We start from the raw sequence: 22,381 nt of genomic DNA on the forward strand, positions 1-22,381 counted from the left end.
CGCCAAACGGCTCGGACATTACACGTGGCCACAGACCAACTCGACGTCGTCGGACAGCACCAACTCCACCGAGTCGACCACCACTGCCCCATCGACGACCGAGAGCTCCGTGGCCTCGGACGCTGACACCGTCACTTCGGAGCCGGAGGTTCCGGGTGGCCACTGCTAAATGGGACTCGTACGAATGCGTGTTTTACAGCGCAATCCCGCAGTACGCAGCGGTCTCGACATCGAAACACGCTTGCATTAACGTGACCACTCATACAAGTACCGCAATTTTTTTGATCAGCACCATGCGCTTCGTGTTAATTATTGGTATTTCAGGGCAGCCATCAACTAAAAGTATCCAGGAGGAAACGTTCAGAGCGACGGGCCATTACGGAATTCTCGACATGGGGTGTCGTCGAGCAGCGAGACGTCTGGGGCGGACAAGAAGAAATCGGGCTTCCAGCCCATTCCAGACCGCTACGAAACCATCGGTGCGTTCCAAATGCAAATGTACATGGCGAGCATACAGTTGAGGTCTGGATCGTGTTCATTTTGAAAAGAGCAAGTGCAGAGTGACCTAAGGTGCGTTGGCCTGCTGTCTTGATGCCACTTGTGATAGTGAAGAGGAATTGAGCATTGGACCATGACAGGAAGGCGGGGCTGGAGTCGTCCAACTTGATTCTGGGGGTACGTTGAGCTTTCCTTTGGGTACTCTTAAACTATTGGCTAACCCGGTGGGTACTTCTCAGATTGACTTCACCGAGTCCAACACGGTAAGATCTCCTGGAACTGTTAGTCATAGAGATTTGAACTTACCTGGCGTGCAGTGGACGGGGAAAAGAGCTTTGGGGGTCGCTGTCTACACTGCATCGATCCAACTGGAGCGACACAGAATCCCTACCAGAGCGTCATCCGTATCATTGGACACACTTTGGAAGCTTTCGACGATGACAACATCCCTGCGTTTGGCTTCGGCGACGCCACTACGCTGGCCCAGCGCTGCTTCCCGCTTTTTCAAGGCCAAGGGTGTCTGGGGTTTGATGACGTTCTGACGCGGTACAACGAAATCACCCCGAACGTTAAACTCTACGGCCCCACCAGCTTCGCGCCAGTGATTCATGAGGCGATTAAAGCAGTGAAGGAAGACCCCGGCTACCATATTTTGGTGATTGTCGCTGACGGACACGTGAATGAACGCGAAGCGACGCGGCAGGCAATTGTTGAGGCCTCAAAGTATCCGATCTGTACGCCCAACGCTGTGGAACTTGTGATTCTGGGCACCATTCCTAACATTTGAGGTGCTTGGCGTTTGTAGCTATCGTCATGGTTGGTGTCGGCGACGGTCCGTGGGAGATAATGGAAGAGTTCGATGACCAGCTTCCAGCTCGCCAATTTGATAACTTTCAGTTCGTCGAGTACAATAAAGTGCTCAAGCGCAACCTGAAAAACCCGGAAGCTGGTTTTGCCATGCAAGCGCTGATGGAAATCCCTGGTACGTGTTGCGTTTGCTTCGATGTGGGTTCGATCATGTTTGACGCAATGTTTACTGCAGAACAATACCAGACAATACGGAACTTGGTCTGCTCGAGCTCCACCGGTAGGCGTGGACAAACACCTTTAACTCTTTTCACTTGATTGCTGCAACACAAACACTTTTGTCAAAACTTGGTCTTTGTTTATGATACAACAGCAATAGATAAGGTTGGCGATGTGAGCTGTGCCAGAGCTTCATCACCCTAACGACTATCAATCTTTCTCCTGGTCTGTTGTTGAGGAATGTCCCTGGGCTGCGTGGAGGTGACAGCCTTCTTGGGGGTACCGCACGACTTCTTCGAACTCCCCCCCGACGCCAGCTTCTCCTTCCACTCCCCACTTCCAATCTTCGCCTTCCGTTGGGGGTATCCTTGGGTCGTGTTGAGCTGCCTTCTTTTCGTGGGGTGTCATTCATCCTCTTTGAGGAAGGCGCTTTCGTGGGGGTGACAAACTCCTTTGGCTCGGTCCGCTCTTCGCTATCACGCTTCGCTTGCCGTCGGGGGAAATCAGTGGGTTGCGCGGTGCTTACCGTCTTCTTCTTGATGGTCAACCTCTCAGGGCTGCCCTCGTTCGTAGTGGTGGCCGATTTCGCGGTGGTTTTCTCCTTCTTGTCCTCAGCCGCAAGCTTCGTGGCCTCTTCGAGTCGGGTAGCCCACATCGTGCGATTCCGCTCCACATTGGCGAGGCAGCCTTCTAATCCAGCCAACATGCCTCCGAGCGCACGCCACAGCGGGAACGCGCACGAGTCGACAAACGCCAAGTTAACACGCGCAAATTCAGCCGATCCGGGCGAGCATCCATGAAAGCCGTCGCTGAAATCCCCAGCTCAACCTCCTCTGCATGCTGCTCATTGAATTCTTCTAGCAGCCTCGTAGTCCCAAGGAAGTGCTGCTCACAGGACTGAGTCGGGCCCGAGAGGTCTGCCGAGTGCACAACAGCACTCACTAGCAGTTCACGCAGGGCCTCGTCATCGTTCCGGCTCCCACGGACTTGAGCTTCGTGTACTTGGCTACAATGCTAGCGTGGCGATGCATATCAGTGGCAAGAATCGCGCGGATAATGCGCTTGCGAACCGCACGACGGCTTCCAACAGTGTCACTCGAGCCATCCTCCAAGCCAGCCAGCACATCATTGCCAGGTCGGCGCATGGTCTCGAAGCATGCAGCTGAGTGCATGTTTTCCAGCACGGAGTGATCGTTATAACGACGAGCGAGGCGCGAGCTGCACCTCACGTGAAAGTCGTTGGTTCTGGCGTCGTGGCCCATGTCGTGACAGAAAGCTGCCACGAACACTGCAAGTCGCTCTCGAGGAGCAAGTATCAGTTCGCCGCAACGTTTCTGTCGGCTCCGCTCTGTGGCCTGCGCCTTCGTGGTCGGACTCACTCCGAGCGCAGTGGAAGCGGGAATCAGTGACGAAGCCAGCTTTTTGCTCTGCGCAGTGAGCATGAGGAACGTCGTGTGCAGCGTGGCGAAGGCATGGTACGTGTTGTGATACGGCACGTCAAGGTACTGGGCCTGTACGCTGTGCAGGAAGCGGCGTAGCGTGGCTTCCGGCAGTGCGAATCCATCCATGAGGTCGTGCAGCTCGAACATGTCCACTGCGAGGTCAATGAGCTGAGCCGGCGAGAACTGCCACGGATCCAGGTCCCATTGTAGGGCCGGGCTTTGCGTGCCTTGACTTGATGCAAGGCCAATGCTACCGGGAAGCGAGGCGAGCATTCCACATCCCGCTACTACTCAAGAAGCAGCGTTCGTGGTACGAAGTGGCAGCTACGACTGCTGCAGCGTGGTCATGATCACTCACGACGGATGGAAGGCGTGAACGCGGACGACGACGACGGCGTACGGGAGACGCCGTCGTGTACTGTGACAGGAACGTCCGTGTCACGTGGCTCTCGCCTTCGCTGTCGCTGCTTTCGCTGTCGTCATACGACGGCGACTCGAACACAAGCTCCCAGGCACGACGCTCCACAAGAGCCGAGAGTTCCACGCAGATAGCACGTAGCACTTGCTCGTCTTCCGCGTCAAAGCCCTCGGTCTCGCCGCTGGCGCTCATTTTGTTAACTGCGTAGAACACGCCGATAACGGGGCGATCGTCGCCGTCTTCGTCGGTACTGCTGCTCGTACTGAAGCTGCTGCTGCAGCGACGTCCAGACCTCCCAGAAGCGCCTGAAGATGCGAACGGTGCAGTAGACGACGAAGCTGACATAGATGGCTGAGCCTTGATGGGCACACAGCAGACTCGACGACTGCATACCCATCAAGCGATCGTAGTCGCTATCGAACTCCGGATGAATGCACGCCTCGCGAACCAGGCGCATGGCGGCACCAGTAGCAGCAACACGACCTTGTAGCTTTTGACCGATGGGCAGTGCGTATCCTCTCCAGTCGGCGCCAACGCGGGCAAACAACGAGCGGCTAGGAGCATCAACGAGAAATAAAGCACCGTGGGAAGCTCCCAGCGCTCGACATGCTGCAGCCTCAACGAAGGAAAACACGGCCCCAGCCTGTTCACCCGGCATCGTGCCTGTAGCAGCAGGAAGCCGCAGAGATAGCAGAGCCGCACTCTTTCGCTGCGCAGTTCGTGCCGCATCAAGTCGTTGGGTATTCCGCAGTGCAGACGCTACCTGTCGAGCAATGCCTCTGCCAGGTCTTCATCGTGCTGGTCGAAGTAGAGCTTGTCCAGGCTAACGGCGGCTTGCTCTCCTGTGAATCTCTGTCCTTATCATTCGAGGAGTGCCTGTCCAACAGCTCCAAGACAGCAAGCACCGCTCCAGACGACGGATCTCGTACAGGCACAGCAAGAATCGGTTTGGCGTGCTTCTCGCGAGAAAGCGAGCCCGAGCTAGCATCCCGAAGATTCACCACCCTGCTTGTACGTGCTGCTGCCGTGGCGCTTGGACTGCCCGATGATAGCGGGACACGGTACTCGCCCTGTGTAGCGTTACCAGGAGAGTAGAGTTCATGGGTAAGCGGGTCTCTCAGGTATACGTTGCATTCCGAGATACGAAACCAGGACTTCTGAACGATGGCCCGAGCTGCTGTAAGGAGCATCGCTGCTGGCTTGGGAGACCGCTCGAGCTCACGAAACAGCAGATCTGAGAGCTCTAGCAGCGCTTGAGCTTTGTCTTGAGCCTTGTTCGCAGCATCTTCGAGTGCTAGGCGCTGCAAAGAGCTGCCGACATGACGGCAGACGACATTGCACAGCTCCACATCACACTGACGAAAGGCGCCGCGACTATCACGCTTCTTGCCTTGCATCCCGTAAAACACAACCACGCTGTTCACTTGGTGGTCCCTGCACTGGTCGAACATCGGGACACAGAGGACGTCGCCGTCAAAAAGAGGCTCAGCCGTCGAAGCCGCTCGACCGATCACACCTTGGCCCATCAGCACTGTAGATACCGTCGTCCTGAGTCCTGCACTAGCAAGTCGAGCCCACAACGTGCTGACTTCGCGGTCGTGCGCGTACACTGTCCATCCATCGACACCGAGCGCTCGCTGCAAGAAGTCGAGTAGTAACAATGGGATCTCCTCTGAGCCTTTGCTGACTGGACTGAGCGCCGAAATATACTCGAGAGAGGGTCAACGACAGGGTTTCTACCAGGGTTGTCGACAAAAGTCTCGATTGGAGCGGCAGCCCGGAGCAGAGCGCCTACGAAGCCGCAAAACACACGAAGCGGTTGGCTTGTGGACTTGAACGACCTGAATGCCAGCGAGCAGTCGGACTCACAGTCACCAAGCCACGTCGTGACGTCCTGCGGGTCGTGGCGCGAGTTAAACACCTCAACAACAGCTCGAACGTGGTCACTACAGTCGACTAGAGGTACGCACACATAGGACTGACAAGCAAATGTTAGCGTCCGATCACCACTTGTTTGCCGTCACACAGTTAGTTGCGTTACCTGTACGTGGCTACAGCCAGCAGGAGCTTCTACGAGGGCGTTGGCACAGGCGTTGGCCGTTGAAAAGAACGTTGGGTGATGTGAAGACCCTCGTGCCTGTCGCCTTGCAGTCGTCGTGCCGGACGTCCTGGGGCTTTCTCCACGACCTGTCGGATGCCTCGGCCGTCAAACTCAATGACCGAACACGACGACGGCAGGATCTCAAAGCTCAGTACGCAGTGCTCAGCGTCCAGCAGCGACAGAAACTGTTCGCGAACAGCCAGCAGCGTATCAAGAGGACGCTCCTTGGTCGCGGGTGCCGAGATGCAGCCGATGCACGCGTCCACCAGCGACTGCTGAGCCGACGAGAAGCGACGAGCGTGTTTGTGAGCGAGTTCTTGGGACAACCTGCCATTAAAAGCACGAAAACAGTGAGCGATTGCAACGTTTGCAGTTGCAATCAAGTGAACCGACCGGCGAGTGACGCGGACGTGGGTGCGCAGCATATTCCAGCGTCTGAGCGCGCGCTCCTGGCGTCGTGTAGCGTCGCCATCTCGGTCGAACGACCCGACCGAGCTGCGGCTGTTGTTAGCTGGGCGGTGCGACGAGCTGGAGGTGCGCGAATTCGACCGGTGGGCGACGCGCTTGCCCATTGCCGCGCCGTTGCAGGCCGACGTGGAGGTCATTGTGCGTCCTGCCGCGAGGCCTCGCTCCGTTCTTTCAGTCAAGTGGGTCTCGGCCGAGTGCTGCGACGATTTGGGATGGGGTGTGGACGATGGGACGGAGTGCGGAGTGACTGGGGCTGCAGCACTCGTTAAACATGTGGAGAATGGGGTTGAAGGCCCCGCCTGGCCACCGCGGGTGTCTCGGATTCCCGCGCACGGGTTATGCATCGGAGCGATCATCAATCGTTCAAGCGATGCATCCGCCGAGCGGCTCGACCGAAATCAGACGAAAGGGGGATGCCGAGAGCGTTCAGCTCCAAGAATTGCCCACCCGCGCTGAAGTGGTCGGCACTGGCGATTGGTTTTTCTCACGCGTTCTGACCAGGATGGCACACCGGCATGGGGAGCGTTTGGTGCCCACGGTTTCGGACGCGCTTTCCACTGCGTTTCGAGCCGGGGGCAATGGGAAGACCGCGGCAGCATGGAACCAACCAACCGCCAAGGATGTTACCTAGCAAAGTCCGTCGGCCCCAGGCCATGTTCGACTCGGTTGTGACACTTTGGACCAGACATGAAGGTCGCCTATACCTCCCGTTCGCGCGGTGAAATTTAAATGTTGGAACGGCAGTTGGCGATACTGCGCTGGGATTGGAGCAGGCAACACGAATGTTGCACTGTAGCGGAACAGTCCCAGTAGGATGCACTTCAACTTGACCATCGCTCTGGTGCTCCGCGGCTCACCAAAGGTGAGCAGCACCATCGCAAAGGCGCTGCTGACGAATTTTTCCTCGCACCTCCAAATCTCACCTGGCAGCGTCGAAAAGATGGCTTGCTCCAGGTGGAGCTCGAACAACAAAGCCCTTGTCGTCTCACAGTCACTCACGCTGGCGTGCCGCTGTCGCGCAGTCTCGATCACGTGCAAAACAACGCGCAGCAATTGCCGTTCGCCCTTTATTTCATGGTCGCTACCCAACGATCGACTTCGCGATCGACTACATGGAGCGCGTGATGGCGCATTTCCTCGGGTCCGGCAGCGGTGTGTACGCTATCCTCAGCTTATAGAAGATTCAACTTGCACATGGCCTCGTACTGCGCAGGCACCTCCATCAAGATCTGCATTGTGAAGAGGAGGTCCATCGGGTCGAGCTCGCACGGGGCCGCCGTGGGTTCCGCCTTGTCGTCCTGGATCCGGTGGACGAAGACATTCCTCTCTTCCGTCGCGGTGTGGCGAACCTTCTGAAAGCTAACGAAATTAAAGTTATCGAACTGCCTCTGCGGGAGCTGATCGTCCAGCACCTTCATATTGTCCTGCGGCGTCAAGCAAACCGTGAGCGTGTGAGTCAAGCGTTCCCTTGAGACGGGATCGATCTGTTGCAACGTACCCAGGGACCGTCCCCCATTCCGATCACGATGATTGCTGCAGGAACACCATCAACAACGTCAGTACGTGGACGCCGGTACGCTGGCAGTCCGTCGCTTACAGAGCGGGAGCATGGACGCATCCACGATAGCCTGCGCGGTATCGGCCAAGTGCTCGTTGACCAACTGACTGCTCACGAGGACGATGAGCATGTGAAAGCCCGTGACTTCACGCGCAATTGCAGTCGCGTAACGAATCACCGGGCCGAGGTTCACGGGTTTGTGCCCAGTGCGACGCTCGGCGTGAGATCGTGGTAGCGGTGCCAGATCTCGTTGAAGCTTTTGCAGCCTTCCATCGGGTTCTCCGGCGTGAAGCTGAAAACCGCATTGTCCGGCGTCTTCGCGTCGCCAAAGCCCGACACCTGATGCTGCGATCGTCGTCGAACTCAACCAGTACGCGGCCAAGTCTCGTCAGTGCTTCCTATTATATTAAACCCAATACATTTCTGTTAGTCCGTGTACAGTTGATTGCCAGGAAATGTTTCCAGCTTGGCACCGGCACCTGGTACGGGTTCTGGGTCTCTTTGCTCGGGTCCAATGCGTGCAAGCACTTGCCACCAAAACTCTGCGCTCCGCTCGTCTGCACAGCAATAGCATATTTCAGTCATCGATCCTTCCAAACACGACATCAAGCACGCACCAGGTTGGCTGTAGTGTAGTCAATCTACCATGTTGAAACCACAAAACGAGTGTCAGCACCGTCAGTATTGACACATTTCTTGCAGCAGTGAAGTACCCACAGCAAACATCATATTTGACGACTCGAGGTTCATGTTCCTGTCCAATGCGACAGCACCTAGTTGGTGAGAAATCCCTCAAGGACGAGGAAGTCGACAGGTTCGCAACCACCAACCTGAGAGCCTCCTGGATTGCGCCTTCAGATGCACGAATGCCACAAACAAAACAGTTAAAGCGCTGTATTCTGGTTGAGATGCAAACCCAGTACCGAAGTGTCGGAAGCGATCTGAGATCGCACGCGATAGCGGCGCAGGCTTTTGTGCTGGAACGTCGGTAGTGCTCATGAGGAGACAAATGACAAACTGCGAATCCTGCAGAAGTAGACGAAACGATACGACGATATAACAACCACAATCGTAAAGTGACAACCCTTCTAAACAAACAAATAAACCCGGTAAACCAATTTGAAAGCCATTTCATCAGGAGCCATGTGATGTTCAAAATAGATGACTACGGTACAACTTCAACGTGCTGCTGCGACAGCATGCACCCACGAACGCACATGCACGGACGTGGACTTCATTCCCTGCTAATCTCAACCGCTAAGTTCTGCAGACACGCACTATTCACACTAGTAAACCAAACAAAACCCCTCCACGCCTCCAATCGTCCGATGCCCACAAAGTCGTCACTACCTTCGTATGAACGGCCAGAGCGCCAGAATCGTCGCCGAGTGCCGAGGAGTTTGCTTCAAGAGGACCTCAGACTCGAAGTGTTCCCCCCTGTAGATCTTGTACTTCTTGTGTTGAGGGTTTCCGCCTGACACGACTATTTTCTCGTAACGTTGACGGCAATTCTCCCATTTGCGGGAGCTTGAGCCCCTTGTCGTTCTTCCCCAGATATTCGACGCAAAGCTCAATCTTGGCTTCGTCGCGGCACCCCTGCAGCATATCGCGGTACTCGACGCGTGGGTACCACATGTGGAAATCGCCAAACTCGTCACTGCGAATGCGGTCGATTTTGTTCTCGCATCGCTTTGGATAATCCGTGTGGGTGGAGAGGTTCATCTCCTCCATCGTATCCACCACGGATCCGATATTGCCGTGCCCACAGCGATATAGTCCTTGCAAAGACGAGAGTCACTCCGAATGGTGAGTCCACACTTTCCCAGCGCCGCCTCAACTCCACAAAGCGTCGACTGCATGGCTTGAATAGCTCTTTATCCCTCTTCTTAAACACAATTGCACTAACATACTCCGCAAACCCCGGCGCCAATTGCTCGAGAAAAGCGTCGGCCTCCTCATCTTTCCGGTGCAGTGTGGCGTTTAGTTTCTTCTTTCTGCAGTCCTTCTTGGCCAGGTACCTTACCCACCGCATCTTGGACCCGCAGGTCCGGATCATGTGGTTCTCCAGTGTGATCCGGTCGAACAACGTGTACCGTTTGCGGACTTCACACGGAATCGAGTGAAAGTCCTGATCCTTCACTCCATAATTGTTCTTGGCTATCTCCTTAATGGTGCGGGGCATGTAACTGTCCAGCTGAGACTCGCACTGTCTACAAAGACCCTGCAAGATCACGGGGTTGTCGTTCTCGCACTTGCAGCAGTAGCGGGCTAACTGCGGCTCGCACTGTGGATAGTTCTCGCCCGAGATCATCTGCAGCTTAGTGAGAGTCTGGTTGCCCAGGAAGCTCAAAACGGTCTGGAACACGCCCGCGTTCAGGATCATAAAGTTGTACGAGCGCGTTCTCTTGGCCACCGCCTTGTCGCTCTCCCGTTTCTTGCTGCACGAGCTGTGGTGGCGCGACATGCCGCGCGTGGTGAACGTTTTGCCGCAGAATTCGCACGCTGCAGAGGATTTCGCGGCCTTGGACGGCGGATCGTCTGTTGGGGTGTTGTCCGCCTCGTTCTCGTCGTGTACGCGCTTCGGCATGGCGGGTTCGAAGCCTTAAACTTGCGCTGCTTTGAAGCTTTTCTCGAAATGGCCGGCTTGAAGAAGATTCGAAGGCCTGCTGCAAAGCACATCCTTTCATATAGAATAGGATGGTCTCAATGATTGTATGTATTACGACTACCCAATATCATAAACCGGTCGAAAGGCAACGTCTTGGAATGACTCACAACCACCTAAAAACTGCAATTTGAGGACGAGCCGATCTTGAAGAACGTGTGAGCACAAAGCTGCAAATGTTGTGCCCACACTGTGAGCTTAAGCTTGCGCTGTATTGTGCCGTCCCTATGAGAATGACAGCCCTGTCAAGTCATCCCGAGCAAAAGTTGTCGAATCTTGGTCGTTGGCCTCCACTGCTTACATTACGATGACGGAACAGGGTGTACATACGCACTTCGTGCTGGTCTTGGATGAAGCAGCCACCGACTTGTGATCACCCTCTCCTGACAGGACATGGAGGCTTCAACAGCAACGTATCGCATACTGGCCAGCGACAGTGTAAGCTTAGTTGCAGCTCGCCATGACGAGGCGCATGCGTCCAATGGTGATGAATTCTCCAGTCGCGAAACGTAGGCATGCTGAGCACCGCCAAACACTATTCCATGATACCTGCGGTGCAACCCCACTGGCCAAAGATTTGCTGCACCTCCGAGATTGACAAGCCATCATGCAGGCATCTCGACATGAGTATCGATGTGGAGGAGGGCGAGGCAGAGGAATTACATTGGGCTGGACGTGACGGCCCAGGAATGCCGGTAGGACCACTACCGCTTATCCCGTGGATGAAACGCAAGCGAATGGGGCAAATCGAAGACGTCACCCGGATGAGGACACCACACCAGCAACGAGGGATACAGCCATTTCGGTGGTCTTGGTGCCATTTAACATCCTCCAGAAAAACGCGCAGAGCACTTCAACTTTGGCCATGACGAACACCCGAGCTTCGAGCCAAGCGAGCTCCCAACTGGCGAAAACCCCGTGTTGCCACCCTCTGCTTCAGGAAAGAAAACGTATGGCGGCGCTGAATGCGAGTGCGTGAATGCGTGCACACCGTTTCGTGTTCAACATGACGCGCAGCTCGTGGGCGCAACCTGCTGCTCTCAGCCTGCAGACCGCTCACTCTTCATTCTACGCTCTGCGAATCACTTGTTTCCAACGCCACCATGATGAACGACCTCAAGTCTGCGGCGACTGAGCCGTCGTCGCCTCCACCATTTGTGCCTACCCGCCGTCACCACGCGCACAGCGTGGGCGGCATCACTCCGCGAGGTGCTACCGTCAGCTCCGTCGCCACGCTCGCCGCTTCCAAGCCCACGCACCACATGCGTCGTATCTCCACGGGGCAAATGTCCGATGAGGTCGTGCCAAAAGAGCGCATCGACGTCATCAATGCCTACTTGCAAGAGCGAGTGACCACGCAGCCACTCATCGGTATTGTGTGCGGCTCCGGGCTCGGTGGACTCAGCAAGTGCCTGTCCAACCAACAAGTCATCGACTACGAGGACATTCCGCAGTTCCCTCAATCCACCGTTGAGGGTCACGCAGGGGAGCTGGTCTTCGGAGACTTGGACGGCATCCAAGTCGTGTGCATGCGTGGCCGCTTCCACTGCTACGAAGGCTACGCAATGCGGGAGACGGCACTGCCCATTCGCGTCATGTACCTGCTGGGTATCAAGTATCTCCTGGTGACCAACGCCGCAGGAGGGTTAAACCCGGACTTCAATGTCGGTGACCTCATGATCATGAGCGACCACCTCAACATCCCAGGACTGTCGGGCCAGCACCCGTTGATCGGACCAAACGACAACCGCTTTGGGTCTCGGTTCACGCCTCTCTCTGACTGCTACGACAAGAAGCTGCAGGACCTGGCCTTCAGCGTGGCTGAAAACCTCGGTCTGGCCCACAAGGTTCGGAAGGGGGTGTACTGCTTCGTGTCCGGCCCCACGTACGAGACACCGACCGAGTGCCGCTTTCTTCGCCTGGTTGGGAGTGATGCCGTGGGCATGAGTACGGTGCCCGAGGTCATCGTGGCAGCACACTGCGGGCTGAAAGTCGTCGGCTTATCGCTGATCACCAACAAAGCTCTTTTCCCCGGAGAAGAGCGGGAGGCAGCCTCTCACAACGAAGTTCTCGAGACTGTAGAGGCCACACAACACGACATCGAAACCTATGTGCGCGACCTCATCGCAGCGGTAGGCAAGCAGCACCACTCGTAGATTAGAGGCTTTACCCGTATGAAGGGGCGTCTCTGTCTGTCGACATCGATCTTAAGTATGAATCGAGTCTTGTGGCTGAATTTGCTGCCTTTCGACGTCCTCCAGACGCTTTCCAGCTTCCTCGCGGGCTTCGATGTGTTCTACCTCTCGCACGCCAACTCTTTTGCGCTACGCGTACTGTCGGATAACTCGTTCTGGCATCATCGCGTTTTGAACGGCACCGACGTTAACACTTTGCTGCCTCAGGGGACTTGGAAGCAGCGATATATGCAGTCGCGATCACTGCACTTTACGAACCAACATTTAAATCGAAGATCACGAGGACAATGCCATTGTACAGCTTTCGCGATGCTGGAGCGTCCTGGTCTCCCTGTGTTTTGGCCTGGAGGACGATTCCAACTTCGGAAGGAAAACCACGACAACTTCAGCTTTGACGTTTGGTTTTGTCTGCTTCCCAGTACTTCCAAGAAACCTGTAGGCGGGATTATCTACGGGCTACAGACGATATCTGCAAGTGAATCTCGGTCGAGAGTTGATTCGGACTCGTTCGTTCTGGTTGATGTACTAGAAAGATTGTACTGCTCGGTCCAGAACGAAAAACAAGCAGTGGCCCGAGACTTGGAGCCAAATTACTGGTATCATTTGGCGCTCACCTACGATGTGGAGCTCCAGCGGCAAGATGTGTACGTTGATGGCACCAATGTCTCGTCGACAGTGGGCCCTCTGAACGATAAATGGCCGCGATACCACCACGAGCAAATTGGTACGGGCTACTGTGGAAATTCTCTTGATACTGGGGATGCCCACTTCCCCTTCCTGCAACCTGGGGGTGATTGGTATCCTTTCAACGGTTTGGTCGACGAATTTCGTGTCTGGGGGTCGGCTTTATCTGCTGACACGATAACCAAGCTTGCTAATGGAAGTCAGCCCAGCGATCTCTCAATGCTCGCTACGATTAAACCCTCCCACGGTAGACGAAATCTATGGATCAGAACGAAATCCGTTCGCTGCACTCGTCCATCCGAAGGAAAGCGCGTCACTGTCGCGAAATTGATATCGTCAAGTGTAAACGAGGTGTGATCTGTTCCCTTGTATGTCTTGCGTGTGGAGATGTTTCCTTCAGCAATTTCACGAGAAGATTCGCAACGTTATTCCTACGCTGACGAATTCGATCTCAAGTGCATATGAAAGCAGCAAGGAAGTGGTCGTTAACAAACAATTCACGCGAAGCATTTATCATTAGCACGAAGCATGAAACACTAAACACTATATACCTCGTTGTGCCTTGCCTTTCCACCCGGACATTCTGGCCGCCTCGACAAACAAGGAGTCGTACAGGCATTACCCCGGCACCGCTGTCGCACTTACAAAAGATCAAGCGAGATGATCGTTGATGCGATCAAGAGATTCTCTGAAAGCATGTTCTGGCGAAGCAATTGTCATTGCGCTTAGAGGATGCAGAGAACAAAGACATAGCTACAATGCATCGTTTTTGATGATGTTATGGATGAATGTCACGAAGCATGCATCCTGATTGATACTCGCATAGTTCATGAACCAACAAGGGGTTACAGTTGGTTTGCAAAGGGGCAAAGTCCCTCAAGCCAAGTCGCTAGGCTTGACAACCACCTTCGTAGGCTGGACGAAACTATGTCCGAGTACATTCTCGGTTTCCTAAATAGCCAAAGGGTGGCTCAGTTGCAATCGGTGACAGGGGACACGTATCCGAATTGCGAGCGTGAATTGGCAAAGTTCTGCTGTGATTGTGAGACCGACAACCCCAAGATCTTGGACAATTTCTGTCAGATATGCGAGTCCAAGAGGACAAATTATAGTTCACTGGCATGTGTACGGCGCGCGCAGGCATTCAAAGATCCGCTACGAAGTTCCGGACAGTGCAGATTTTACGACCTGAAAGAGCACATGATCCAAAGATCTGGGTCCAAGGGGGTGGCTCTGGAATATGGCAGTGCAGACCAAGATCAAGAAGGACGTTGCCGAGTATACGCAGTGGAAGGACTTTTCTGAAACTTTGCCTCCAGGATTTCAATTGTACTACAGATCGATTTATTTCTCGACGACAAACGAAATTATTCTTCGGCCATGCAGTGAACGGTTTGCTGCGCTATCAGCAGCTCTTGGAGAACGGGGACTCTAAAGTTCCGACGGATTCCAAGTTGTGCTTGCGGTTTATCACAAACGATACCGACGCAATCCAAAATACAAAGGTATCCAATTCAAACTTTCCACCCAACTCTTGCGACCTGCAAATGAACAACAATTGTTGTGTATCCTAGGTCGATTGGTTGAATGAAGAGAGCACCGCGCTGCTTTATATTATGGTGTAGTATTATCTACCTAGTTGAAATACTTCACTTCGAAGCTAACGGACGTACAGCGTGCGTCGGCTGTGGGTGAAAAACGAAAACGTTGGGAGTGGATATGGAGCGCATGAAGGTCCAGCATCAAGCTTTCACTTCAAAACGTCTCGGAAATGGAGTTGTTGCGCTTGCGATAAGCTGGTGAAGGCTGTTCGGAACCTCCTTCCAGGCCTTCTGAGATCTGCGCACGGATCTTCTCGTAGAAGCGCTTGAACTGAAAAATATCAACCTGTTCAAGACAAATCAGAGTTTGTTAGAATGTAGACACGAGCAATACGAATAAAGATTTAACTTACGTGGCCGCGTCGGAATTCCACGAGATACACACCGCGCTGGAAGAGGAACACCTGCACAGTGCAGGTCAGGAGGCCAGCATACCGCACCTCGAGCTGGTAATTGTCCCAATCGATAGTCACATTCTGTGGGACCTTGGAGTACTCGTACGGAAGAGGGCACGGGTTGGCTGCCAGAGCGCTCTCAATGTTAGATAGCACCAAACGTGCCGGTAGTGCCGTGAGGAATCGCGTGGAGCGGGCCACAACGTCACTATATGACGGAGGGGGTACCAGGTCTGTCGCCTGCTCATCTTGAACGGGTTTGCTGGTAGCATCATCTCCCGGGTTTTCAGCTGGTGCCAGTGGCTCGGTCAGCGTACGGTGGAAGGGAAGACCGGGCTTCTCATCAAGCGCCACTAGCGACTGCGGAACAAGTGGAGGAGAGCGACCTAGGATGTTGATGCCCTCGAACGCACCACAGTTGCCGATGTCACCGTTTGTGAGTTCCCGAAATCTCCCACGAGCAAAACCACGAAGAAACAACTCCGGGGGTGAGTTGCGACGCAATCGGATTGGCATTGTATCTCGTGATCCGGTGACAAGCGGGGGCGACACGAAGCGGTGCTGGTGCCTTTGAGCAGTACTTTCCTGCGATATCAAATGGATGGTAGGTACTATGACATCACCGCTCTCGTTATCAGCGTTACCGCCGAGATCTCGTGCAGCCGCACTTCCAGAAAGGTTGACGGATGTCGTCATTGTCGCTTCCCGGACAAGCGCCTCCTGTTTCAACAACGCTGTAGCCTCGGAAATGTTGCACGCATTCAACTGCTTGGTCGATGGCACTGAAGCGTCATCGTCTTCAAGCTCCAACTCGAAGTTTTCGTTGTTCTTTGCGTTGTGGGGAGAACTCAACGGCGTTTGGCCAGACATGGTCGAGGTTTCGTCCACTGGGGGCATGTAGCCGACTACTCCCGCGAGATGTTTGTTTACACGGAGACCTTGCTGCGGGGACGGTGGGCAACGAAACGCGTGTCCGTGAGGGCTGGGAGACTTTGCCAGCAGCCTGGTGATTGCCTGGGGCGACACAGAGCCAAGAAGGCTCGGATGCACCTGCTGTCCCAAATCGATACCGTCCTGCAGGGTGTTAATAGCCACATCCATACGATTCTTGTAAGTAGAGTTCGGCGATGGTGGTGGTAGTCCGGGTGTACTGAGAGGTGAGTCATTACTTGGCGGTTGATCGTCTTCCAGCATGGATGGACTTGGCTTCTTCAGCTGCTCACCTCGCACCCATACGTGACGCTGAGCTTCCTCCACCGATAGACGCATGCACGCATCCGGATAAAGGAGTTGTGCGATCAATGACTTCAGCTCTAGAGAGAAGCGCGCCGGGAAGAACCACGTGGGGAACTCGACCTCGTCTGTGGGGTCGTCATCACTGTATTTGGTGTTGTATGACCATTTGCGGAAGCGGTCATATCGCACACACTTGAGTAGGTCCTTGCCGAACGGCAAGTTGCCCGCAATCATTGCGTACACGATAATCCCAATAGACCATGCGTCAGCTTTAGCTCCATCGTAGCCCTGACCAGCGTCCATTAGCACTTCTGGTGCTACATAGTGAGGAGAACCGACCACCGAACGCAATCGGCGAATCGCTGGCTGATCGACACCGTTTCCATTAGCACCACCGCCCGCGTCATTATCGGTGAAGGCGAAAATGGCAGATAGCCCAAAATCTGCAATTTTCAGCGTCGAGTGTTCCTCGTTGTCGGCCAAAAGCAAGTTCTCAGGCTTGAGATCGCGATGGCAGACGCCAGAGTTGTGGCAAAACGCGACTCCAGAAATGAGCTGACGGAAGTAAAGGCGCGCTGTCTCCTCATCAGTGCCGCAGTCGAGCTTGATGCGGTCAAAAAGTTCACCGCCGCCAGCAAGTTCGAGCACCAGGAACGTAGTGCACTTGCTGTCCTGCACGAGCTCCAGCGCTTCATCCAGACGAAGTACGTTTTCGTGGTATTCAAGCCCCGACATGTTGGAAATCTCTCGATGGATCGAGCGCCGCGTGTGCGCGAATTTAATAAACTTCTTCGGGATTCGAGGGATTTTGATCGTTTGGTTCTTCACCTGCACTTCCTGGTACAAGTCCGCAGGGTCAGCCTGTTGTCTTCCTTGGCTGCTTTCTTGTTGGTTCACCAGCTCACCCCACACTTGGATGCACTGAGGCAGTGTAAGTTCTCGAACATGACCCGTGAATGGATCTTCAAAGGCTGCAATCGCCTGCTTGGACGTCGGGTGAATGAGCCACCACACGTTCTCCACTCGAATGCGCTCGGTCGTGGCCCTCGCAGCTCCAAAGTTCGAGCGCATCCGATGGTTACCTCCGGAAAACGCGCGTCGGTCGGACCGCTGTCCGTTGTCACCTCCAAGTTCCTCTTCGCCCGACGGCAGTATAACCACAGGCTTCCCCTTGATAGCAACAATACACCGCGCCAGTAGTGTACTGGGGAAGAGCTTGTAGCCGACAGGATTCAATATCTTGATGGCCACATGCTGCTTGGTCTTGGTCGAGAAGGCCTCGTACACGCTGCAGCGCACAGTAGAACAGTAGGTAAGTCGCTAGACACTGGAAATGTACCAAACAGACTCCGTGTTTCAACTCACACGCCAGCCGCGCCTCCTCCGAGGTAGCCTCCGAGCTCGTAGATGAGCTCGTTGCCGCTGTAGATGGCCTGGCCGTCGTAGTGGTCCACCCGGACGGTCTGCAGCTTGCGGCGTCGCTCGTTCATCATCTCGGCGACTGCGGAGGACACGAGCGGCAGCGGAATCAGAAGATGAGCAAGTGGCGGCCACGCGGGACAATAACCAGCTGACAAGGAGGGAAAAGACGGACTGTAAGTGCACCTGATTCTGGGGCGTCTAGAGCTCGGATTGCCAGCGGAAAAGCACCAGCAGGTGGACCGAGCGCTGCGCTGTCGAGTGCACTAGGTGGCGGAGCCTGGAGCGGGACGGAGCTCGCTGCAGCGAGTGTCCTTTCGTCCCCAGCGAGATGCAGTTGATGACTGGGACTTGGACAACCGACTCAGATTGGTGTGCGCCGTTTCGGCCAATGACAGTGTGTTCATCCGGGTTTGGACCAATGGCAGCAGAGCCAAGACTATTTTTGGGTGTAACGGATGACGTCGTCGCAGCCTGAGGTCGTGTAGGTACCCGAACGGCACGAACCATACTGAGGCCAAGAGAGAGGTAACGCTGAAAATGCTGGCGTTGACGCGCGCCCTGGATCGGCTCGTACAGCGGCCGCTCGAGTGCCAGCCACGTATCATTGGGTGAGCACGTACTGACGCGAGCTGCTTTCTGGCAGCCAAGGGGTGCCGGAAGTGTACGTCCGCGCGATGACTGATGCAAAGGGTATGAAGCGTGCAAGAACGGTGCGGGAGCTGGCTGCGACGTTGAAGTTGTCCGGCGGCGCGCCACGATTGGCTGACGAACTTGAGCAGTGTGGTGCACACAAGAACCAAAACACGATGCAGTCTTTGGACCGTGTTTTGGTATTCGTGTGTGCCACTCGGATGTTCTGATTTGGACCAATCGCAGCGCTTCAACCGCCGCCGTCGCCGAAGGTGATGCCTCGGATGGCGCATTCCCCAACTTGCATCATCGTTGTAGATTTTCCGACCATGAGCAAGACGCTACTGCAGGGAGTGAAGCTGACCAACGCGCAGGGCGAGTCCGTGCAGGGCGAACAGCTGGGCCAGGACGGCAAGGTGCTGGCGCTCTACTTCGCAGCCGACTGGTGCCCGGACTGCCGCGCCTTCCAGCCGGCGCTCAACAGCTTCTACAAGGCGGCAGGGGACGACTTGGACGTGGTCTTCGTGGGCTCGGACGCCTCGGCCGCCGACCAGCTTGCGCACTTGAAGGACAAGCAGGGCCCCTGGTGGATGGTGCCCTTCGAGGGAGACACGCGATCGCAGCTCAAGCGAAAGTTCGGTGTCTGCGCCGGCGCCGAGGTGCGCGCGCTCAGCCCCATCACGCGCAAGGGCGGCATCCCCACGCTCGTGGTGATCCGCGCGGACGGAGAAGTCGTGGACTTCCACGCCGCCGACAAGGTCGAGCGCGACGGCATCAAGGCCCTCGCCAAGTGGCAGTAAAGCGGCGTCGTAGCTGCTCACAGATAATAAAGGACCCGCTGCATTGACTTCGACTAGGCTTTCCGCGATGTGCATGTATTATAGTTGGGTGCATTGCAGGGAGACTGCAGATCATCGCGGCAAGACCTTACCTAGCACTTTGCACACTCATCGTTGCCGTGTGCCTGACTGGCGAGCTTCGGTCAGCTGTAGACGAGCGAAACATGCACATCTGGTGACTGGCACACCAGCCAATCACCTGCTTGTATCATTCCCAAGCACACAGCACTTGTCAACACTCGAGAGCTTGACTGGAAAATGGCGGACGCACTGCTGCACGGCACGAAGCTAGTGAACGCCAACGGCGAGACCATCGACGGCGGCGGCCTTGGCCAGACCGGACTGCTCGCTCTGTACTTTGCGGTGCGTTCTTGTCGCGTGGTGACGGACGTCCGCACCAATTCTGACACTTCGCTTCTTGCTCTGAACAGGCGAGTTGGTGCCCGGACTGCCGTGCGTTCCAGCCGAAGCTCAATGACTTCTACGCCGAAGCGAACGCCTCCACGCAGCAGCTGGACGTGGTCTTTTTGAGCTCCGACATGTCCGAGGGGGATCAGCAGGAGCACTTTTCGACCAAACACGGCGACTGGTGGATGGTCCCGCGCGAGGCCGAGCTCCGCAACGAGTTGCGTCGAAAGGTAAGGCACTCCTGAACGGCGTTATTCTACCGCCAGTCTGACCGTTGCCACCGTTTAACTGCAGTATGGAATCCGTAATGGCAAGGACGACGCGGAGGTGGGCGTTACGCACCGAAACAGCGGCATCCCGGCGCTCGTGATCATCCGTCGCGACGGCGAAGTCCTCGACTTCCGGGGTGCGCAACAGGTAGAGGACGACGGGATCAAAGCTCTAGCCAACTGGCAAGCCAAGGCTCAAGCCAACGAGCAGTAAACCTTCTTCGCCACAGCATCCAGACTCTTCATTTGAAGGAACACAACGTTTTCAATATCCTGGAGTGATACAACACACCACGCTAATATGAAAAGCCAATAAAATAAAGGAACAATCCACCGCATGCCTGCATCCAACCTAAGCCGTGGCCAGCACAGTCACGCTTGCTGCATCTGCGTACAGGCAGTTGCCCAGCTCCTCGAAGGCGTCGGGGCTGATTCGATTCTGCTCCGCCGCCACCATCATCTCATTGTAAATAGCGTTGCCCAGAGCAGCGAACATTCCAGCCGTGAAGCCTTGGGGCATGGCGTTATCGTCACTGGCATCCGTCATGGCCAGTGTCTGCAGGTCGCGCAGGACCACGCCCGGGGGAAGTTGCGCCTCCTGCAGCAACGACCGCAATCCATCGTCACGTCTGCGTCGTCGAGTCTCCCTAGGTTGTTTTGGCTGTTTTTTCTCGGCTTTGACGCTCTCCGTGTCGCTGTCTTCCGTGTGCTCGTCTGACGCCGCATCCAGCTCGCGGAACAGTCCGTAGAGCGTCTGGAGCCGCGCCCAGGCGTCTGCTGCGCGCCGCTGCTCGTCCGAGGACAGCTGGGCCACGTGGGCCCCATTGGTCTTGATCGCTCTTTCCGCTGAGAGCAAATGGACGCCCGATACGTCCTCCGGGCGCTTACGGAAGTGGTCACGCACCGCGTCGTCGTCTCGCAGTGTGGTGTGCGCGACGCTGGGGCTGGCGCACGCGTCCTCGTTGTCACTGGAGCAGCCGCCGTTATCGTGGCCGATGGGCGCCGGCAGGTGCAGCCGCGTGCGTTGAATCGCCCGGCGCAGCATCACTTACGTCGTCAACGCTGGGCAACGGGCGATTCCTGTAATGGCAGCATTTTGATCTGGGATTTTGTATGCGAAGGATGCGCAAGGAAGAATGTTTATCAAGTGGTACAGTGTACTACTATGTGGGCCACGCTACTAATACCACTTTTTGGTACGCTACGGTAGCGTCAGAGTTGCAGGACGATCGCCACCAAGATGCGAGGAAGTGAGCTGTGAGGCTGCCATTTGTATAATTGCTTTGGATTAGAAGGATGCCGGCGACGCAAGTAAGTCCTGCAATGCGACGACGGATTTCAGATGACGCAAGACAGCTCCTGCGGGTGGTGCTCAGCGAGTGCTGCGAGGACTTGAGCGACGCTGGAGTTTCAGTTCGCAGCGTCAACCACTTGCCTGTGACCGAGCGGATGCAGAACTTTCGAGCCCAATTGTGGGTTGAAATGCTGGGTATAGGAGGCGTGGGATCGGGTACTGCAGTGCCCCTACGGATCACTACGACCAGCTCCACGTACTTGCTGCGGTACCAGGTGGCGAGGACTGGGGCCGAAGTCTCCGTGCTGAACCGGGCTGGAGTGATGACGTCGTGGGTCACGACTGCAGACGGTTATCACATTCAGCTCGGGCGATTCCTATCGTCCATGTCCGATGACCGGCACGAGACGACGATGCAGGAGGCGTCCAAGGCGGAGATTTTTGCACTGCTAGGCGTGTTAGACTCGCTCGACTTGCTGGACATGGTGCGCGCGTTGGGGCCCGCTGCCTCGGGTATTTTCGTCGGTGGTGAGCGAATTTATCACGCGACTGGTGAAAAGAGCACGTACGTGTTCACGTTTGATGCACGTACAGGCTACCCGCTGTCAATCACACAAGCCGCCACTGCAGCAGCGCTTGAAGACGGATCGTCCGGTGCGAGGGCGGCGCTTCAACTGTCGATTGGCGAATACGTTCGCCATGATGACAGCGGCATCGCAGCGCCGATCGGCATCAAGTCGGATGTGGAGCTGCTGGTCGAGACTGCCGTCTCGTGCTTCTACGAGTGGACATCGGCAGGAAGGCAGCAACTGGAGCAGATCTTTGCGCTGCTGGACCAGGACAGTGACGGCTCTGTCTCTGGCCAGGATGTGGTGGACCAGCTGCTGGGCGTGGGGCACTCGAGCGAGCGCGCCAACAGCATCGCGACGGAGATGACTCGGCTGATGTGCGACAGCGACGACCCGTCCGAGGAGGTGACGTTCCTGCCTTTCGTGGGCTTCTGGATCATGCTGTTCGCGGATGACGTGGGCGTCTCCGACTCAGACAACGAGAGCCGCGTGCTACCGGCGCTGCAGCAGCTCTTCCTGGACGCGGCGTAGCGCCCTTTCGCCCGATGTGAGCTCGGTGTGTGTTGCCCCATTGCAGTAGTTTCGCCTTCCAGCCCATTCCGTGGCGCTGACCCGAGCCAATTGCGCCACAAATTGCCGAGGGCACGCCTTGCTTCTGTTTCT

General features: G+C 55.7%; 9 protein-coding genes across 9 annotated transcripts; 5 read left to right on the forward strand and 4 right to left on the reverse strand.

The window, feature by feature from the left end:
• Window positions 1-293: 293 nt before the first annotated feature.
• KRP23_8020 (E3 ubiquitin-protein ligase RGLG2) lies at window positions 294-1,623 on the forward strand (the record flags this gene model as incomplete). The annotated part of the gene is made up of 9 exons (XM_067893409.1): window positions 294-304; window positions 412-479; window positions 549-570; window positions 639-675; window positions 738-761; window positions 816-839; window positions 893-1,232; window positions 1,304-1,480; window positions 1,541-1,623. 9 exons carry the CDS (start codon window positions 294-296, stop codon window positions 1,621-1,623), a joined length of 786 nt encoding a protein of 261 aa, XP_067742938.1.
• An 842-nt stretch (window positions 1,624-2,465) lies between these two features.
• Window positions 2,466-6,057, reverse strand: KRP23_8021 (3',5'-cyclic-nucleotide phosphodiesterase regA; the record flags this gene model as incomplete). The annotated part of the gene is made up of 9 exons (XM_067893410.1): window positions 2,466-3,216; window positions 3,281-3,689; window positions 3,778-4,047; window positions 4,148-4,993; window positions 5,125-5,175; window positions 5,254-5,362; window positions 5,426-5,454; window positions 5,514-5,812; window positions 5,879-6,057. The coding sequence occupies 9 exons, from the start codon at window positions 6,055-6,057 to the stop codon at window positions 2,466-2,468; spliced, it is 2,943 nt and encodes a 980-aa protein (XP_067742939.1).
• A 1,068-nt stretch (window positions 6,058-7,125) lies between these two features.
• KRP23_8022 (E3 ubiquitin-protein ligase RGLG4) lies at window positions 7,126-10,098 on the reverse strand (the record flags this gene model as incomplete). The annotated part of the gene is made up of 10 exons (XM_067893411.1): window positions 7,126-7,377; window positions 7,452-7,486; window positions 7,551-7,777; window positions 7,851-7,909; window positions 7,991-8,068; window positions 8,129-8,152; window positions 8,229-8,265; window positions 8,342-8,363; window positions 8,435-8,537; window positions 9,535-10,098. 10 exons carry the CDS (start codon window positions 10,096-10,098, stop codon window positions 7,126-7,128), a joined length of 1,401 nt encoding a protein of 466 aa, XP_067742940.1.
• A 1,181-nt stretch (window positions 10,099-11,279) lies between these two features.
• On the forward strand, window positions 11,280-12,332 carry KRP23_8023 (Purine nucleoside phosphorylase; the record flags this gene model as incomplete). Its single annotated transcript, XM_067893412.1, has 1 exon — window positions 11,280-12,332. One exon carries the CDS (start codon window positions 11,280-11,282, stop codon window positions 12,330-12,332), a length of 1,053 nt encoding a protein of 350 aa, XP_067742941.1.
• Window positions 12,333-14,810: 2,478 nt separating this feature from the next.
• Window positions 14,811-18,113, reverse strand: KRP23_8024 (CBL-interacting protein kinase 26; the record flags this gene model as incomplete). Its single annotated transcript, XM_067893413.1, has 5 exons — window positions 14,811-14,942; window positions 15,010-17,575; window positions 17,653-17,788; window positions 17,893-18,006; window positions 18,071-18,113. The coding sequence occupies 5 exons, from the start codon at window positions 18,111-18,113 to the stop codon at window positions 14,811-14,813; spliced, it is 2,991 nt and encodes a 996-aa protein (XP_067742942.1).
• A 555-nt stretch (window positions 18,114-18,668) lies between these two features.
• On the forward strand, window positions 18,669-19,139 carry KRP23_8025 (Nucleoredoxin-like protein 2; the record flags this gene model as incomplete). Its single annotated transcript, XM_067893415.1, has 1 exon — window positions 18,669-19,139. The coding sequence occupies one exon, from the start codon at window positions 18,669-18,671 to the stop codon at window positions 19,137-19,139; it is 471 nt and encodes a 156-aa protein (XP_067742943.1).
• Window positions 19,140-19,436: 297 nt separating this feature from the next.
• Window positions 19,437-20,069, forward strand: KRP23_8026 (Nucleoredoxin-like protein 2; the record flags this gene model as incomplete). Its single annotated transcript, XM_067893416.1, has 3 exons — window positions 19,437-19,541; window positions 19,610-19,816; window positions 19,881-20,069. The coding sequence occupies 3 exons, from the start codon at window positions 19,437-19,439 to the stop codon at window positions 20,067-20,069; spliced, it is 501 nt and encodes a 166-aa protein (XP_067742944.1).
• Window positions 20,070-20,207: 138 nt separating this feature from the next.
• KRP23_8027 (uncharacterized protein) lies at window positions 20,208-20,900 on the reverse strand (the record flags this gene model as incomplete). The annotated part of the gene is made up of 1 exon (XM_067893417.1): window positions 20,208-20,900. One exon carries the CDS (start codon window positions 20,898-20,900, stop codon window positions 20,208-20,210), a length of 693 nt encoding a protein of 230 aa, XP_067742945.1.
• A 251-nt stretch (window positions 20,901-21,151) lies between these two features.
• Window positions 21,152-22,249, forward strand: KRP23_8028 (uncharacterized protein; the record flags this gene model as incomplete). Its single annotated transcript, XM_067893418.1, has 2 exons — window positions 21,152-21,677; window positions 21,744-22,249. The coding sequence occupies 2 exons, from the start codon at window positions 21,152-21,154 to the stop codon at window positions 22,247-22,249; spliced, it is 1,032 nt and encodes a 343-aa protein (XP_067742946.1).
• Between the last annotated feature and the right edge of the window lie 132 nt (window positions 22,250-22,381).

The sequence above is a fragment of the Phytophthora ramorum genome (genome assembly GCF_020800215.1).
Source record: "Phytophthora ramorum isolate Pr-102 chromosome Unknown Phyram_PR-102_s0007, whole genome shotgun sequence".
Taxonomy (NCBI): domain Eukaryota; phylum Oomycota; class Peronosporomycetes; order Peronosporales; family Peronosporaceae; genus Phytophthora; species Phytophthora ramorum.